Genomic DNA, 19,819 nt, shown 5'->3' with positions numbered 1-19,819 from the left:
AAAAGCCGTCACATTTAACAATAATTACTGAACCAGAAGGCCACTGATGACTCTAACTTCAGTTACCACAAAGACAGAGTTGTGGACACAGATGATGCGACGTATTTAAATTAACACATAGAAAACGTCTTTTTTTATATTTTATTATTAAAAAACATGATTTTATTTCAGATATACACACACTGCTCAAATAGGCAGGCCTTTAACGGATGGATTACAGAAAGCCTCAATCTTCATCCCAAGATGACATTCGCTGTAGACTTGGGGAAGCAGTACCAGATAGGAAACGACCCTTTATAACAGCTGCCAGTTATAATATGAAAGGACACATCAGAATAAAAACAAATAGTACACACAAAAGAATTCAAAACACATTTCAGCAAATCATATCAATACAAGATGAAACATCTCACTGTTGCTCTCTTGCTACAAAATATATTCAGTATGAAGCACTTGGCTCAGAGAGGTATAAGAGTGATCTACAGGTTAACATCAGCTGGAGAGACATTTTCTGAAGTTGTCGCTTTAAAGCCAGGACACCCTGAATAAGGATTTTCTCCTGGTGTATTAAGCACAATACAATTTCTCTGAGGTAATAAAGTCACTTTTTGTAGGCTTCAGTCAGACAGTTATTGGGTTAAACCAGAAACATGTCTGCAGTTATTCTACGTGATCAAAAATACATCTGTGTATAAAAGTGTTAGAAAAGTGCATGTAATTTTCCAAACACAACTGACAGACTGCATCACATTAAACCAGCATCTGGGATACTGTACAATAGTAAAATCCACTTTCTGATGGCTTCTCCTCCTTTTATCCAGCTGAGAGGGACAAGAAAGAACAATATTCAGAAATTTATCATAAAAAAAGAATATGCATATTTGCTGTTAAATACAACATAAGTTACCTGTTCTGAATAGAACACAAGTCTTCTTGCATTCATCTTCTGTATCGTAACGGTTGTTATTTCCACCACAGCCTCCATACCAAAACTGTGCACAGGCGTTGGCCTGCTTGTCGTAGTACCAGCGGATGTTATAGTTTCGGCAGGTGCCCTGGTCCAAACTGAGGTTACAGCGGGGATCAAGGAGAGGGACCTCTGGAGAGGAAAAGGTGTGTGACATACAGGTTTTCCAAAGAATATTTATGTACTGAACGAGAATAACAGCGTGAAAAAAACCTCCATAAAAACACCCTCTTAGCAGTTTGTATATTATGAAGTCTGTTCAGACTGGAAAAAGTAACAACATGAAGTGTTGCTGACAGAACAGACACTAAATGGCATTGAATTTTGAGTGTGTGCAATCTAATGAACATAAAAAATAAAGGAATGTAATAAATAGTGCATTTGGAAATGTAAATACATGCTTTTGGAAATGCTTTGCCAGTGAGGTCAGTGGTGTTTTGATAATTAAATTATGATGTGTCACATATTTCTCTGAAATCTAAATTACTGGATATATTATTGCTTTTGGTCTCTGATGTCAGCTGCTCTGTGTCATTTCCTGTGAATATAAAAAGGTTGACTATGTTCATTTGTGAAATGTGCTTGTACTTGTATGGACTTGGGGCTTAGCTTAGCACCTTTTTTACAGTAGACATTTGGCTTGTCATTATAGGTAAAGATTGAATGACTTTAACGATGTCTCTGTTTTATTCAGTAAGACGATGTGACAGCGAACCAGCGTGAACAACACCGACACGCTAAAAGTGAAGATGTTAAATGGAATTCAGCCATTACTCATTGACGTGCTTTTCCTCCATAAAACAGGCCAACTGAGCAGGAGTGCAGTACTCACCTTTAGGCAGGGCTGGCCGGACCACCGGCTGCAACTGATTCGAGTTAAAGGATGAAACTGAGCCATGGCTTGACGAAGATGTTGCAGATGAGGACGACGATGACGAAGATGACACGGTTGCCTCGCTGGATGCAGAACTTCCTCTCGCAGGTGACAACGGTGTTGTTTTGTTGACCACAGATGCACTGCTACCGCCTCGCACATGGGCCCTTAAGTCTAAATCTTCACCATCCTCATCTTCCACCACCTACAGTTAAAAGACAGCATGAAATATATCACAATTATGACAAACTCTCCACTATTTGTAAAGAAAATTAAACCAGTATCCTGTGAGGTTAACAGGAAGCAGAGACCTGAATGGGGAGGGGATCCGAGCTGATGGGCAGCGTGAACGTGTCTCCACGGCCTCGGCTGTTGATGCGTCTCTGATTTTGGATCTCCTCTTGGTTCCCATTCCCATTGTTTCCATAACCATAACCATTGTTGGTACTATATACATTGGTGTTGTCTCCACGTCCATCGTTTCCATTGAGACCAAGCCCATTGTTGCTGTTCCACTGTCCATTCGTAATACGATTATAAATCAGTGCGCCGTTTTCATCTTCACAGAACTGGCTGACAAGTTTAGACTCCAGAGCTGAGAGAAAAGAAATGAAGAAATCTGTTAATTTAACAACCTTCAGGCTGAAGATGCTGTTTGATATTTACAACATCCGACTGTGATTATCACCTGGTAGAGTATTGAAGTCATCAATGAGGAACATGTGTTCCCTGTCTGGGTCAGAGGCAATGAGATTGAGTTCTTGTAAGAACTCAGCCTGTGTGGGATCAGAGGAATTGACAATCCCCAGAGCGTACATCTCGATGTTTGCAGCGTGAGCCTCCCGCACCGCAATGTCCAGCTTGACAGGTTCTCGTTTGTCTGTCTGACCATCAGTGATAACGATGGCCACTTTTCTGACTCCAAGGCGGGCACTGAAGAAAGCGTCCTGAGTTGCCTTTCTAATGGCAGTGCCAGTGTGGGTACCTTCACCCATGTAGGGCATTTTTCTGATGGCCTGCTTCACGTCCTGCTTGCTCATGTAGCGAGCCAAGTTGAACTCCAAAAGGACATCCAGACTGTAGAGGATCAGTCCGATTCTGGTGGCGTTGCGTCCAACTGTGGTCCGGTCCACCAGCCTCGTGACAAAGTCTTTGATGATCTCAAAGTTCTCAGGACCGACGCTCTCTGAACTGTCAATGACGAAAACAAGCTCCATTGGCCTTTCCTTGCACTTGATGCCACATCCTGAAAAGAGTGAAGTACAGTGAACACTTAGCTACTGCCTGTTCTTTGGTTTACCAAATGGCAGTTTGAAGCTAATCCATATTTTCCTTTGATCCATCAATGGACAAGCTATTGTTGACAAGGTGGCTCTTGGCTTGAGACAAATCCAAAGAGAATCGTCGCCTTTCTCGACACTTCTCCTCCGTGTTTTAGCACCTTTCAGCGATTTGTTTTGGTTTTAAGGTCTGCATTTTTACTGTTTTCAGGTTCACTCTAAATGACTCTACATTCACGGCAGTAATGACTTTAAAGTTCGTCTGATTTATCAGATCTCATTACAGATTTTACACTACCACATGCTCTCCCTTTACACACATTACAACGGTTATAAAAACAAACTTGACTAGGCTTATCGCCTTACCACAGATTTCTTTGATCAGCTTAATAATGTCTTCTCTCTGAAAAATTCAAGAAAACTTAAATCAGTCAATAAACACTATAATTATTTTGAATGGTCAAACATTTGTTGACTCAATGAACTTACTGTGAGGCCGAGTTCGCCCTTTGCTCCTGGTCTCCCCTGGGATTTGAGAAAGGTTGAAAACAAACCGTTATTACAAACAGCTGTATATATCATTCATTGAGTGGTGGTGCTGGTAATGACTGTGATGATGGTGGTTGTGATAGTAATTATCATCCACTATCATTATTAAACAAATAATCTGGCTTGACAGCATACTGGCGCTCATATTCTGCACATGCACATCTTTACACACTTTATCATTTATTCTACCTCCACACCGGAGAGTCCAGGATCTCCCATGTCTCCTTTTGTACCCCTCACCCCCCTCTCACCCTGTGATCCACGATCACCCTGCAACAACGGACGAGTAATCGATCAGTCAGACAAGTTCATCAGATATCAATAAAATGTTTGAAAGATAGATGTAAACTCATCACTTTAGCTCCTGGGAATCCGTCTCCCTGAGTCCCTCGAGGCCCAGTCAAGCCCTGCGATCCTGGATCACCCTGAAATTCATTTTTAGTAAAAGTTTCAAAGATGATACATTATTTTTAGTTTTATCTTGCAACCAGTTTATCGGGCAGTTCTTTGGATAAAACATCTGTATAATAGTAAATAATATGATCTTCAGTGGTTTACCTTTGGACCTTGAATGCCTTCTCCTGGAGGTCCAGTTGGGCCGGGAGGTCCCGGCCTTCCAATATTACCCTTTAAAAAAAACAGTGTATGGAAATATTAATGAACCAATAAACTGCAAACTTACATAAAAACAAAATCAAGTGCGCATAGTACAACCTCTAATCTTGTATTCTGTCAAAGGTTTGTTTGTTTAGATCTTAGCTGGATTCAGATTTGATTGTTAATAATACATATTAAATTGTATGGTAGGTAATTTTTCTCACTAGTGGTCCTTGTAAGCCCTCTCCAGGTGGGCCGGGCGACCCTGGCAATCCTCTGAAGCCAACATCTCCCTGGAACAGACATTATCAAATAAGCATTCCCACACATACAGAGATAAACATGCCCCCCAAAAAACTACCCAAAACACCATACTATGTAGACACAAACCTTCGGACCAGGAATTCCCACTCCCTCTGGGCCGGGCTCGCCCGGTAGGCCTGGCATGCCCGGAGGTCCCTGGTAAAAGCACAGAAATAATTCCCATCTTAGTCCATTTAAAATGTATTAGTTACTTAATGTTACTTAATGTTCTGGTTGATGATACAAACCAAAGGTCCAGGGAAGCCTTCGCCTTTTGGACCAAATGGCCCTTGTAAACCCGGATTACCATGTTCTCCCTGGGAAAATAAGATTGAACTGATGTCTAAATTAATATGTTTAATAAATGCTCAACAAACATGTTAAATAAAAATTATTTACCTTCGGACCAGGTAGTCCGTGGCCTGTTTCCCCAGCAGGTCCGGGGGGACCAGCAGGTCCAAGGTCACCCTGAACACAAGGCGATAAAGGGATGAGTAGTGGAAAGAGTTTTTAATGCATTACGTTGCATCAGACTTGTTTCGACAGTTCTTGTAGCTGCCTGCAAAGATCCCCGTTCAGCGACAGTTTATTGGTGCAGTGGTTGTTTATTCACCTTGGGACCCGATATGGACCGTCCCGGCTGCCCCGACATGCCCTGCTGGCCTGGTATCCCACGTTCACCCTGGAAGGGAAACATTGGCAAAAGTCGAGCTTGTTTTTATTTCAACAATACGTGTGCTGCCAACAACATGTAAAAGACTCATTTTGTTGGCTCTGTTCACAGGTTGGGTTGGTGTGACATAAATTTTCAACATCAACGGATTCATTGTGGAATAAATAGAACGGGAGCAAAGAACAGAAGCTTCTACTACTTCAACAAGGAATTTCCAACTCCACAGTAACATATTACCGCCCGGTTCTGCTAATTTTCTGAATTCTTACTTTTGGTCCAGAGGGTCCGGAGATCCCAGGAGGACCATGTAACCCACGGATGCCCCTCAGACCCTGGTCACCCTGGGAAGGAGAACATTAAGACATCATCTGAGTATCGTAAGTTCTGATATAAATTGTGCACCACACAAGAATATGTAGTCTAAAACAAACCTTCTCGCCTTGAGTGCCGATTCCTTGAGCTCCCTCAGGACCTCTTAAACCTGGTAAACCAGACTCCCCCTAAGAAAAGAAAATGATAAATTCAATGAATAAGAATAAGGTTGTCCTCATTGTAGGCCAGTGGACAAAGGAAGGCCAAGGGTCAGGCACTGCTGGGAAATTGGGTTAATAAATGGAAGTTTTGCACAGAGCTGGAATAATATACTTTACCTTCTGTCCTGGAGCTCCATCCTCTCCTGGTAGACCAGGCAGGCCACCCAGTCCTGCTGATCCAGGTTCTCCCTGCACCATTAAAATGGTATTTTTAGTTTTTGATGGATTCCGTACATTTACTTCACTCTACTCATTCTAGCATACTGTTGACATAGATCATGATTAAGCTTGCACATTTTGATCAGGATATGAGTTGTCTTACCTTTGAACCAGATTCTCCGATGCCTCTCTCTCCTGGAGCTCCCTGCTCTCCTGGTAAACCTTGATCTCCCTTGCAATAGAAATAGCATGAAAGTTTAGATTATTATAACAATTGAGCCAAAACTGCCAGTTCACAACTTGTTGAGCATGTTGATTCAACAGTTTACTGGTTGGCAACACATTTTTTTTTTTTAAATGAAATTAGAGAATTAATAAAATAATAAATAATACATTTAATAACAAATTTGTATCCTATACTCCATTTCTTTTGCAGTAGCTTTGTCTCTGTTTTCTAACTATAACTAAAATAACTAGAAGAAGGGCACCCTGAGGAGTGCAGACCTCTGCCAAGGCCAATAGTCTTGGCAGATCTTGGCAGATATTTCACATTTTCTATGATGTGCAATATCCATGGAGATATTACAATTGTACTGGTTTTGTTTTTCCCAAACAAATAAACCATACAGATAACTAATGGAGGTAAAAAAACAACACGAGATTTGATTGACTCTTGAAGTGAAACTGTCTCCTAAAGAAACAGGACAATATAAAACCATGATTTTAAATTGACCTGGAGTCTCACTTTTATTATGTCTCCATGACAAACCTAACCACTGAGGAATGTGAAGAAGAATTTTACAGGCTTTTAACAAACCTTTGGTCCAGGTAAACCTTCTCCTGGAACTCCTCTGACCCCTGGTGGACCTCTCGGCCCCTCAATTCCCTGTTCAATAATAATAGTTAGAGGGTTATCAATGCAGTATGTGCTACGACTGCATTTGTTTGCGTCATGAGTGTCTGAGAAACATTCAGAGAAGAAATATTCTGCTGACCTTTTCTCCTTGTATGCCCTCTCCTATTGATCCAGTTAGGCCAGGATGACCTGGGGGCCCAAATTCACCCTGAAAGTAAAACACCACGGTCAGTTTGAGACATAAGTTTCAATTCGTGGCTATTTCGATGTCCATGTACAAGCGGCCACTTGTTAGGTATGCCTACAAATTATAATTCAGTTCAGCAGCTGTCAGAAATTCCACCTTGACAAAGTTTATGATGTTAGTTTTTTGTTGAAGTATAAATTCAATAATTTGTTTATTTACTAAGGTATTTTACTAAGTAAAGGTACTCAAGAAGAATTGTCTTTAAGTATTTGTCCAGATTGGGCAGAACATTCAGAAGATCTGAACTTAAGGCAATCCAACACAACATCACTACGTGAGTTTTGTATTTGAGGTACTTTAATCAAAGCATCACATATCCATTTTATCTATCACTTTCTGCAGAGCTGTGGTACAACTGTAACAACAAAAGACTAAGTAATTTAATACATAATAATCAGGAGCTTTAAATGCTGCAAAAAGATGCTGACGAACTACTGGAAAGCACAAAGTAGAATCACATGCTAAATAGATTTATTCACTATATGCGACTGAAAATGAAAGATTTCTTAGTAACTTTGTTGAAGACAGAATAAGTTCACCAGTGTATTACCTAATTTAATATTTAACATAATAGTTATGCAGTGCCATAGTGCCACCTCATGTTCTACCGTCCTAACTTTCCCACAGTAACCAGATGTTAAATTTACAACACTACCATCTTGCCTTACTCATTCTTGCATTATGGAGATGTATATATAATTATGGCCTGGAGGACTTTTGGGATCCCCTATGGATTTTATTAGGGTCTTTGTTGTGTACATGTTTCAGTGAATTCCCTTTCTTAAATGAATTTACAACCCACCTTTTCTCCTTTGATTCCTGCTCCCTGCTGTCCCCGTGGCCCCCTCGGTCCCGGGAGCCCTCGATCTCCCTGTGGAACAAAACCAGTTCATATCTCAGTCACATCACAACCACTGGAGGTTGGGTCTCAGCCAAATCCACATTGTTCTCAGTACAGAGAAGAAGAGCATGTTGGCTCCTGTTGCCTTTGATACAGAATGATCCTATCCACCAGGAATGGCAGTGTTTTGTTCTTTTTTTTTTTGTCCTCGTGGCACTTCTGATTTTTTTTAACCTTTTTCCAGCCCCAGTGAATTCTGAAGTGAAGGGATTAGTGACTGGAGAGAAAAGGGTTTGATCGTCCAACCGCTCCTCTTTTACAAGACCTAGAATTCAGCAGAGGAGTAAAAATTATAGCGGGCGGGAAGTCTGGTACAGGTTAAACAGATGTGTAATTGCTTGAGGACGTTTCCAGTGTTCATTTTCCAACAGCTTCTCTCAACAAATACAAGTACACTCATATTTCTTTACAGAGGTGCTTCAACAACCACATAAATAAGCTCCTCCTTTTGTCACATTCACCCACAAGTTCTGTCTTGAACTTCAACCGTCAGAAGGCATTAATGCATTTCTTTGAAGTTTTGCCTTTTACGTGGATATTATACATTAATCTGACTTCACTGTGGTTGGGATGTTTTCTTTGCTGCAACACAGTAAGACCAGCTTCCATCAATATTAATGTCCATACTATTACACACAGTGTTGCACGCCTTGTTAAAGCCACGTTTGAATCCCAGCTATCTCCATTTGAATGGCGTATTTATTGCATGTTTCATGGTGCAGCATGTTGCAGCATGGGGACAAAAAACTACTTATTACATTACCAACAGAGTATTGACAGACGGATGAACACATTAGTTGTGAGTCAGTGAGCTGGAACGGAGGCCAATGTTGACTAATGTAGGCTGTGAGCTGCAGAGTGGCCTGACTGGACTAAAACATGCACACTCAGTGTAGCAGTGCCATCTGTCCACCGTATTTAAAGGCAGCTTATTTATGTGTGCAGGTTTTGAACCTGGTCATAATGCCAGCACTTGGTTAAAGGCTTATTAGGATTAAGAATTCAAATATGTTGTTGCTTTTATCAAAGACTATCTGCAGCCCCTAAATTCATATTGATATCAAGATGAGATCATGTTTAGCACAGTGACGTTGACCTTTGTCTTTTTTTTTGTCATAATGAGTGAATGAATTCTTGAGTTATGGTCACAAATGTGTTTTTGTGAGGTCACAGTTACCTTTGACCTCTGACCATCAAATTCTAATGAATCGTTCATTGCACTGTTTGTGCAAAATTTTAAGAAATTCCTTTAAGTCAATTTCAAAAAATTTGGCACTAACATTCACTCGGAGTCAAAGATAAACTACATAGAATTCAAAGGTCAAAGGTCAAAGGTCAAAGGTCACTGTGACCGACATTTTTCTGGGCACTTTTCTGAGAAGAGCAAAACACTTCTCTGCAACAACTTTATAAATATTTTTGCAACATTTAGGTATTACTGGATTATCAACAATAATAATGTAATTTGATTAATTCAAATGTCATTTGATTGATCTGTAACTCGTGTTTTTAAGGCTATAAGAATGAAGTAATTTAACCCAGGTGAAAGTTTTTTGTTTTTTTTTGTTCTCTAAAAACAGACTTGACACCTACCTTTGGTCCAGGAAACCCTTCGCCATGGGGACCTTTTTCCCCTTGAACACCTTGCGGTCCTTGAGGTCCCTTTAAACAAAGCGGTAGTAAACAAACAATGTCAGCCATTGAGTGCCAGATCAATGTAAATGGGCTTTCTCACCAGATCAAATCTGTCTCTGTGATATGGACGTCACAAACATAACGAAATTACAGACTTGGATGCTTCTTAACTTACAGGAGAGCCGTGTTCGCCCAGTCCTGGAGGACCAGGAGAACCTGGTCGCCCCTGGAATCCCAAGTCACCCTGCAGATAAATATAGGAATTTAATTTGTTAGGAAAACCCCAAAGAAATGTTGATACCAATGAAACAACCACCAATAATAACAAAACAAGTATTCAGAGGAGAATCCATATCATTACTTACTTTTGGTCCAGGAAGTCCAGTACCAGTTTCCCCCTGAATTCCTGGAGGGCCAGATGGGCCCCGTTCACCCTGTGATCACAAACATAATAACACTTAACGCCTTCAAATCAGGAACCAACATACACAAGGACTGAATCATCAATTCTGAATTATTATTATTATTATTATTTTTTAATCTCTTGATTTAAACCTTTGATTTTTTCAATGTATTAAAGAACTTTACAGAAAAGTACTACTTAAATGTAGTTGATGTAATTGTACACACATACAGACAGACATGCACAGATATTTGATCTCCTCCTGCAGATTAGATCAGACAAAGTTTTGCTGAACTCTCTCTTGAGCTCCAGAAATGTCACAAGGCGCCCCAAATCAACAGGATCTCCAAATAACAAAGAACTGTTGGAAACGCTTTACTACGTCAAAGTTTGAATTAATTCCAATATTTTTGGGGGATTTAGCTTTTATCTGACGATAAAGAGTCTGACATGAAGAGATGATTTACATAGGGACCACCAAGTCTGCTGTTCATTTTTGTAAATGCTGCCCGCAGGTCCTCACATAGCAAAACACCGGCTTTCCATGTATGTTATTGCTGGCCTTGTTGGAGAAGATGACAATACTGTAGGCACGTCTGGGTCTGTATTTAGAAACAGGATACAAGCTATTAGGAGAACGTGCAGCGAGATGTTTTGCTGCTGGTTCATCCTTATACTCGTGAATAACAGTAATGATGGGTAAGACTTTGGCTCATTTCCAAAATCTTCACGCAGGGGTTTATTAGCAGACAAACAGGCCTCTGTGCTGTAGGGTTAACACCGAGGTGGTAAAGCTCCAACATCTTGTTTAGACTAATCATAAAAGGAAATGTTCAAGGTCACAGCAGATGTGCACGATGGGGTTAGTAAAAGTTGTCGAAAGGCGGTGACCTGCTTTCCCTGAGGACCCTGTGGTCCGATGTCTCCATGTGGTCCCGGTAAACCCTGAGCAGGAAACAACACACAGCCATTAATAAAGAGTGTTTGAATGTCACTCTGTATGGATGGGAGGCAATATTTGACGTGATGTGGTGTTTTCATGTGTAAAGAGGATTTTCCACTCGTTTAAGAGTTCACAGAGAGCGGATATATATTTAATAATACACAAAGTTATGCCAATACTCAACCAAATGTCTTTTAATTTTGAATATTGATCTGAAATTTGGTGCACTGCACTTCAAGTTTCTACCCCAGGACCCACTGATTGTATGATAAAATATCTCGCTGCTCTCTTTTGTCTGATTGTCTGAACAAAATGAAGTGTTTACTATCAAACACGAGCTCTAAAAACAGGAGTTGTTACTAACCTGCAGACCTCTCAGTCCTCTCACTCCAATTGAACCCTCAGGACCCTGAACACATCACAGGTGAAAGACAAACCATGAAATCAAATTCAGTGTGCATGCAGTGTCACGGTAAACAAACTGAAGATGTAAGATTCGTACCCTGTCTCCTTTGATTCCTGGAGTGCCACATTCACCCCTCTCACCCTGTGCAGAAATTTCAGGAATTACATAGGTTTGAATTTGCTCAAACAAAATATAATGTCATCACTAATCTCATTAATATAAATTAATTAATTAATTATTTTAAAAAACAAAAACCATTATAATTACCCTCTCTCCTTTGTAACCTGGTTTTCCCTGCAAATATAAATGATTGATATGTCATCTGTGAGGAAACCAGAGACAATAATCAATATTTTCTTAGCTTTGATCACAAATAGTGGAAATTACCTCAGTACCTTCTCGCCCGGGTAATCCACTTAATCCTGCTTCACCCTGATAGAACAAGATTAGAATGAATCATTACATCAATTATGATATGTTTTATCATAGCTCCTGTAAAGTAAATGGCTTAACACAGAGTCTGAAAATGAAAGTATAAAAGGATAAAGAGAAAAGTAAAAGAAGAGATGCATGAAAGGTGCTAAATAATGAGTCAATTGATCTAAATGGCCTGAAGTGGGAACGGAGGAGGTCACTTCTCTGCTTGATGAGCAGTCAGTAAAGCGAACATTATAAAGTTTGTTCACGTTGACACACTAACTGTGTTCAACCGTCACGGCATGTCTACATTACACAAACATGACTAAAAAAAAAATTCCCAATATGAAATTTAATGACTTTTTCTGAGACTCTAACAAAGAATTCAGGTGTGTTGCACTCAGGAATATTAAATAACCACTGAAGAAGCCCGCCAGCTAAGAAATTCATAGTCTATAGCTATGTCCATCATAAGCACAAACCTTTGGCCCTTTAAGCCCCGGGGCGCCGTCCTCTCCGGGACGACCTTTCTTCCCCTGGAGAATGAAGCAAAATCAGGGTTACGATTTGATTAATTTCCTTCTTTGATATTTTGCTCTCTTGTCGCTGTGCACTAAAATCACATCATGCTATGACCCATAACCTGAAAATCTAATGTTATTTTTACCAAGTTTTTGCAAGGTAAACGTTTTTCTCTCTCTAGACAGGCACTGTTGGAGACTGAAAGGAAAGTCAGAGGTCTGATATTTACCAGAACTCTATGACAGTTGGAGCTAACAGACATGAGGTATCTTGTCCACATGGCCAGGAGTCATTGTTTTGAGCTGCACCTGGACAGCAGGAGCGAGTTGCTATACACCAGAAATCACTAGTTTGTGGCCATTAAACTAATAAGAGCAATTATGAGAGCCTCTTAGTCTGAGTGTAAGAATTTGAAGAATCTCTCAGGGGAGAAAGCACCTGGTCACACAGCTGTCTGTCAGCAACATGATTGTCTATCGCACAGCTTGACCTTCCCTCAACTGTCTGCTGTCTGAGCAGGAGACAGGACTGAGTGGACGTTTGCATAAGAGAGAAAAATGTTGAGTGGCTGTCTGTAGTGGCTGTGATCATCTTGTTCAAGCATCACATGGGAAATTATGGATAATATCAGGCGTACCAAACTGCAGTCCCGCTAGTACTCTCTCACTGACAATGGCAGTCAGGGTTGTGTGTGAGATTTATGATGGTCAAAGGTCCTGTTTCATAGGAAATGGAGTGCTAAATGTGGGGCCTCTGGTTTCCATGGGGGACATCTTATGTCACATGAGAAATGCACAATAAGTGGCTGAGACAAAGACACCACAAATATATATTTCTGGGAGCAGCAGACGACGGTCTCTCCTGTCCTTTTTCTATTGCCATAGATTTGGCTATAAAATGTGGGTAAAGACCACCTGGCCACAAAGGCCCGTAAGCCACACTGAAAAAGCAAGCAATTATCCTGTCTGAAGAAAAACAGCATAATTACCATTCCTAAAATATCAGGATCATGTTAAATTTCTATGCACAAGATTTCAAAAAAATCCCTCCTTCTGACAGACGACGGTGACACTTCAAAGGAAGCTGTTCTTTGGCTGTTGGGTATTTTGAGGCTAAATACTCACCGCAGGCCCGCTGGGTCCCCTCTCTCCCTTCTCACAGGCACATCGCTCAGCTAGAGGGCACTTCAAAAGGAAGATGAGAAATGTTTTTTAACTTGCCATTAATGTAACTGTATGCAGGCAAAGTCGCTGCATGCACCTAATTACATGGTATTAAACATCACATCTCTCTTTATGAGTAAATAATTGCAGTAGTACTTACTCCTTCATCAGCTAAGTCAGTCTGCAAAGAAAACCAAAGATGATCAATATTCAGTATTCAGACAGAATTTAAATTGTAGTAGTACATTGGAGACTCTTAGCAGGTTTGTTGACTAACTGCAGAGATGTCGGTGTGTTAAAATGATTTAATGTAAAAGTAAAACTGATAAAAACAGATTACACTTTAACAAGTAGAGCAACTTTTTAAGTTGATTGTTGAGTTACATCCAGTGTAATAAATTGGGTAAATAAATTGTTCAAATGTAAGGGCGTGAATATGTGCAGGTCATGTGTTACTTAAAAGAATGCAATAAGAGATTGCAAGACAAACACGAAAAAGGAAAATAAAGGAAATCCTCGGGCTTTGTTCAGACAACGTGCAGATGTCACACCGTTTTTCAAAAGCTGTGGAGAAAAGCTTAAATCCAGATATGTCAAGGACTTCATGGATGCGTTTCTCCTGAACATTGTCGTCATTCCATCTCTGTAGAAATACCTGAACAAGCCTGTCCAGGTTTCAACTCTGAAGTGACGCTTATCCAGAGCAGATACATCACTTTTCTTCTCAGTGTTGTCAGCTGAAAGACAAAGTATTATACTCACAATTTTAGAGACGACTTTTTCTGCTATGTCTGCTTCCTGTAAGTTATGGAGGAAGTGGGAGGCGGGGGAGCTGGCGAGCAGACGGAGCTGGGCTACATTGGCTGGCTCATTGGCTGTCCGGGTAATGCCCAAAGTGAAGAATTTGATGCCCTGGTTCTTGGCATCAGCGACAGCAGAGAAAATGTCAGGGTTCCTCGGGTGGGAAATACCATCTGTGAGCAGCACTGCTACTCTGATGCTGCTGGAGCTGGATTCCTCCAGGTATATCTTGGTGATGTTGGTGATGGCGTAGGTGGTGTAGGTGCCGTGCCCGATGAAGATGATGGTAGCTATCCGGGTCTTGAAGTTCTCCGGCCCCCTCCAGTCTCTGAAGGTTTGCTCTGTGATAACGTGGCTGCTGTATTGCAGCAGAGCAACTCTCAAACTCAACCTGCGGCCGGTCTGCAGCCGTATGTTTTGGAGTCTGTCCACCACGTTCAAAGCAAACTGCTTCTGCTGCTCGTGATTTTCTTTTGCACTCTCAGAGCTGTCCAACAGGAAGGAGAGCTCCAAGCCACAGTCCTCATCAAGGATGGCTGTGAGCACATAGAACAAGACTCTCTCTTAATGCATGTTTTACAAGTGTTTATAACTGTTCACTGACTTAATGACTTTGATTTAATATTTTAAACTAGCTTGATGACCAAACCTCACATTTTATTTCTAACAATTCTGAAAGTTTAAACAAAGGAGATACAGAACAATTGTAGACAGTTGGACAAATAATGTAAAAAAAAGAAAGTATTTTATGATGTTGTAATATATTTATTAAACTGGTAAAATTAAGGAAATATTGTTGCAGTACTAAAATACTGCAATAACAGGAAGTCAAATTAATTTGCTGTGTTCTTCATGCGTTTTATTGATGTTCTTACCTTGTCCATCATGAATATTCACAGCCAGAGGTTTGGCCTTCGATTTCTTGTTAGTATTCCTCTCTTCATAAAAATCTTGGGCCCAGGCGCTGGACAGTGCTGTGACCAGCAGCACTGATGTATAGGAGGTGAACATCCTCGCTCCTGGAGAAAAAAAAGTACCAACTCCACATCAATCAATGTCAAAGTCTACAAAAGTGGTTTTAACATTAAATCCATGTGGAACAGACTGTGATTTACAGTCAACACTTCGTACAAACTATTTTTGTTTGTTTACAAAAAAAAATGCATGCATCCTTAAAATGATTTTAAAAAATTGACTCACAATCCAACCTCCTTTGGAAACGCTGCAATTTCTAATATTTCAGTGTCCTATTTTTCGTGCAGCCCAAATTTAAAAAAGGTAGCAGGACCAGCAAGGGATCGAAGTTCTCCAGTTAACTCATTGATTTTGTAGCAGCTGCAGAAGTATCAGTCACTCTGGGAGAAGAGAGTGAAACCCTAAGACACTCACTCCTCCTTTATAAGGAGGCACCAACAGACCGGATCCAATGGAGCCGTGCCAACACTCCTACTCTTGCCTCAGGGCAGGGGAAGGCTGCTGGGATATGTTAGCAAGAGTCAAACAGCATTGGAGGTGTTTGCTGAAATGAGTATTTAGTACTACATTTGGTAACTGATTTTAAACAGTGCAGAATTAAAGACTAAACTGTTTGTGGTGATGTTGGGTACTCGTGGCACTTAGACTAACATGTAAGAATAAAATAAAGTTAAGATAAATTGTATGCGTTGACAGTGGAATTAATGCCACCATAAATTCCACAGGAGGGGGAGTTTAGAGTTCATTGGCGGTGACGGGAAAGGCCTGATCACCTTTGGTCTTCGCCCTGGAGATTGGAATGACCCCAACAGCCCTGCCTAAGGAAAGAGGGTTAAAAGGGCCAAGATTTTTACATCATTTTTAAATACCAAGAAAGGGCAGCTAGTATAGAAGTGCTAAAAAGTAGTCAATCACATTTCATTGTTTTATTTAGGAATGTCCACACTTAGGATGAAGTAGCAAACAGGGTCAGACAGTTATGAGGACATTAAATGTGCAGCTTCATGTGAATATGACACATCTACAAATTGCAAGCAATGAAGATCTCACAGGAACCTTAATCATGTGCTGCTGGTGCCCTAAATTCAGAATTCCTTTTGTTGGCTGTTGTGATTTGTTTCTTTTAATTATCATTTTATTAAAAGAGGTTTGAAAGCACTAAGCAAGTGACAGGCAATATATTTTCAGAAAATAAATGCCTGGAAGCTGCAGGTGGTACTTCACCTTCTGGACCCTAAAAATGGCCACCTGACCATTCACGAGCAGAGGTGACCTTTTAGCGTCTTCCTCCCGGTGTGGTTTAAAGATGGGGCCGGTCCTGTGCTGACGGGCTGAGGATTCATGGGACCTCCAGCCTGCTGTGCTTGAGGTGAAGAGGCTTTATATTGCAAAGCTCCAGGCAAGAAGTAATTAAAGGAGACTTTCTGACACAAAGGAATGTTGCACTGAATCATGGTTTGGAAAAATTAATCCTGCATCTATGCTCTGTGATGAAAGACAAACGTTCATAGTGTACCTAAACTGCAAGTTGGGAAATGATTGTAAAGTTTGATTGGCTTTCATGTATGTTCATCACTGACTCAATGCTTTTATTTATCTTCCCCTTTGTGATTGTGTGTAGTAGTGATTAGAAAAACAGAAAGCTATTTGCAAAATGTATATTTTAAACATCACATGGGAGTAAAGACAGTAACTGCAGTGAATGACAGTTTTACAGGAATAAGATTAACAGATGGACCAACTGAATGAAACTTATAAACTAAATATTGAAAAAAGCAAATAAATTGTGTTGTTTTTTTAACAGTTGTACAGTTATGGCCTACATTTATACATTAAATAAATCTTAAGGTTTAATTGGTTGTTTCGGCTAAAGAAACAGGAATCAAACTTTTAAAATGGTTTCTCTAAAATAGGCCAATATTAGGCCCTATTTTATTTACCATATGGGCGCCTTGTTTGGGGTTAAATATTTTCACATCATGTATTTCTGTGACCTAGTAGTGCAGAGTATCTAATTGTATCCGGGTATTAAATAGGTTTTATAAAAAATGTCCCAATTCATATGCTCCTATCAGTGTGTTTTTAGTTGATTATTATTACGAATCAAATAATCCCATACTTTTATCTATTTTACCGTTTCTGATTAAACTGACTTGACACACGTGCTCGAGGATATACAACACAGGCTCCTAATTTTACCTTATTTTCAGTGGAACATTATAGTCGACTATTTGTGTATCTTTACTTACCCCATTTTAATGACGTAAATCTGTCGTGAACTAAAACACTTTCAATCCGCTCACAGGACTTGAGGGGTTTATGCTGCCCTCCTGCGGTAAGGGAGGGTATTAAAAACACAGGTCAGAACGCGCATGCGCAGGCCAGCCGGTGCTCATGAGTGTCTGTTGCCTCACTTCCGGCCATCTTAACCCTGCTGGGTGCAGTGGGAGGTGCTGCGATGCCCTGCAGGCTTTAAAGCCTGCTATCAACTCTGAAAACAATCAAGTAAGTGAATACATATTTAAAACTTTGGCCGACTGTCAGTGTGAGATGGATGTTAACATGAAACGGTCATTCTTTGAAATCAGAAGTGATTTCTACTAACTTAAAGCATCTTAAATAAGAGATAAGCTCCTATTTGTTTGTGCTTTTGTTTCAGTCAGACGTTTCCAATCAATGACCTTCCTAAGCAACACTACTTATTCAAGTTTTCCACACTGCCTGCAGCTTTTCAGCCTGTGACCCTCAGCTTCAGCAAAATATGAGCAATGCGACCATTAAGCATTAAAAATGAAGAAATCTGTTTTAGTTTTGATCAGCTGTTGGTCTTGTAGATGTAGTTTAAATCCCATGTCGACTTCTTTTCTCTTTTGTAGGACTACAAATCTTTGCAGGACACCACCGCCATCCTGGATGGATCCTCTGAGGAAGACCAGCTGACTGGCTCGTGCCCACAAGATCCAGCGCTTCCTGTCTCAGCGCTTCCTGTCTCAGCCCTTCCTGTCTCAGTCCTTCCTGTCTTAGCCCTTCCTGTCTCAGTCCTTCCTGTCTCAGTCCTTCCTGTCTCAGTCCTTCCTGTCTCAGTCCTTCCTGTCCTTCCTGTCTCAGCCCTTCCTGTCTCAGTCCTTCCTGTCCTTCCTGTCTCAGTCCTTCCTGTCTCAGTCCTTCCTGTCTTAGCCCTTCCTGTCTCAGTCCTTCCTGTCCTTCCTGTCTCAGTCCTTCCTGTCTCAGTCCTTCCTGTCTCAGTCCTTCCTGTCCTTCCTGTCTCAGCCCTTCCTGTCTCAGCCCTTCCTGTCCTTCCTGTCTCAGTCCTTCCTGTCTCAGCCCTTCCTGTCCTTCCTGTCTCAGCCCTTCCTGTCCTTCCTGTCTCAGTCCTTCCTGTCCTTCCTGTCTCAGTCCTTCCTGTCCTTCCTGTCTCAGTCCTTCCTGTCCTTCCTGTCTCATCCCTTCCTGTCTCAGTCCTTCCTGTCCTTCCTGTCTCAGTCCTTCCTGTCCTTCCTGTCTCAGTCCTTCCTGTCCTTCCTGTCTCAGCCCTTCCTGTCTCAGTCCTTCCTGTCCTTCCTGTCTCAGCCCTTCCTGTCCTTCCTGTCTCAGTCCTTCCTGTCCTTCCTGTCTCAGTCCTTCCTGTCCTTCCTGTCTCAGCCCTTCCTGTCCTTCCTGTCTCAGCCCTTCCTGTCCTTCCTGTCTCAGTCCTTCCTGTCCTTCCTGTCTCAGTCCTTCCTGTCCTTCCTGTCTCAGTCCTTCCTGTCCTTCCTGTCTCAGTCCTTCCTGTCCTTCCTGTCTCAGCCCTTCCTGTCTCAGTCCTTCCTGTCCTTCCTGTCTCAGTCCTTCCTGTCCTTCCTGTCTCAGTCCTTCCTGTCCTTCCTGTCTCAGCCCTTCCTGTCTCAGTCCTTCCTGTCCTTCCTGTCTCAGCCCTTCCTGTCCTTCCTGTCTCAGTCCTTCCTGTCCTTCCTGTCTCAGTCCTTCCTGTCCTTCCTGTCTCAGTCCTTCCTGTCCTTCCTGTCTCAGTCCTTCCTGTCCTTCCTGTCTCAGTCCTTCCTGTCCTTCCTGTCTCAGTCCTTCCTGTCCTTCCTGTCTCAGTCCTTCCTGTCCTTCCTGTCTCAGCCCTTCCTGTCTCAGTCCTTCCTGTCCTTCCTGTCTCAGCCCTTCCTGTCCTTCCTGTCTCAGTCCTTCCAGCCCTTCCTGTCTCAGTCCTTCCTGTCCTTCCTGTCTCAGCCCTTCCAGGTGGCCGAGGTCCTTACTGGTCATTTGGGCGAGCTGGTCCCTCTCCAGGAAACAATCGAAGGCTTCCAGCGTTCAGGGAGGTGAAACCATCGATTAAGTTGGATGAACTCGATGGACTTCTGATGACGGTGGTGACGCTGAGAGTACGACGCCTCGCCAGACAAGCTGTCTTCATGAAGTGGTCCAGAAGGCCGAGAAGCTGGCAGAAGAACATTTGTACAGTATATTTTCTATTTGAAGAACCTCTAACGTGTCGTGTTAAGTACGTGTTGAGGTTCTATTTCTCTGAAAAGGTGAATATGAAATTAAAAAAATGACCTTGTGATACATAACAGTCTGCTCATGGTTTGTTTTCTTTATTTAGTGTTGAGAGCAAGAAAACATTCTTAGC

The 19,819-nt window shown here is 41.4% G+C and overlaps 1 protein-coding gene across 1 annotated transcript; it reads right to left on the bottom strand.

Moving 5' to 3' along the window:
- Nucleotides 1-179: 179 nt before the first annotated feature.
- On the bottom strand, nt 180-15,240 carry col28a2a (collagen, type XXVIII, alpha 2a). Its single transcript, XM_069702414.1, has 35 exons — nt 15,105-15,240; nt 14,191-14,765; nt 13,589-13,609; nt 13,390-13,449; nt 12,226-12,279; nt 11,714-11,758; nt 11,594-11,620; nt 11,423-11,467; nt 11,285-11,329; nt 10,869-10,922; nt 9,940-10,008; nt 9,750-9,818; nt 9,533-9,601; nt 7,841-7,909; nt 6,931-6,999; nt 6,753-6,821; nt 6,099-6,167; nt 5,894-5,965; nt 5,675-5,743; nt 5,513-5,584; nt 5,184-5,252; nt 4,970-5,038; nt 4,819-4,887; nt 4,658-4,726; nt 4,492-4,560; nt 4,229-4,297; nt 4,027-4,095; nt 3,860-3,940; nt 3,611-3,646; nt 3,488-3,524; nt 2,530-3,087; nt 2,153-2,436; nt 1,800-2,046; nt 908-1,099; nt 180-821 (listed from the first exon to the last, which is right to left on the bottom strand). Exons 1-35 carry the CDS (start codon nt 15,238-15,240, stop codon nt 814-816), a joined length of 3,684 nt encoding a protein of 1,227 aa, XP_069558515.1. The 3' UTR covers nt 180-813.
- Between the last annotated feature and the right edge of the window lie 4,579 nt (nt 15,241-19,819).

Source organism: Brachyistius frenatus, unplaced genomic scaffold, assembly GCF_029030835.1.
Source record: "Brachyistius frenatus isolate BFR_SWC_R1_liver_20210118 unplaced genomic scaffold, ASM2903083v1 Contig_42, whole genome shotgun sequence".
In the NCBI taxonomy this organism is placed as follows: domain Eukaryota; kingdom Metazoa; phylum Chordata; class Actinopteri; family Embiotocidae; genus Brachyistius; species Brachyistius frenatus.
This window is presented reverse-complemented; position numbering and strand designations above follow the sequence as displayed.

What these genes read in the sequence shown, in the direction of transcription:
- col28a2a (XM_069702414.1), bottom strand. Translation starts at nt 15,240, where the DNA reads ATGTTCACCTCCTATACATCAGTGCTGCTGGTCACAGCACTGTCCAGC. An exon ending in CGGGGCTTAAAGGGCCAAAG is followed by an intron (nt 11,759 to 12,225) that starts GTTTGTGCTTAT and finishes TTGTTCTATCAG; the next exon opens with GGTGAAGCAGGATTAAGTGG. An exon ending in CTGGACTCTCCGGTGTGGAG is followed by an intron (nt 3,647 to 3,859) that starts GTAGAATAAATG and finishes CTCAAATCCCAG; the next exon opens with GGGAGACCAGGAGCAAAGGG.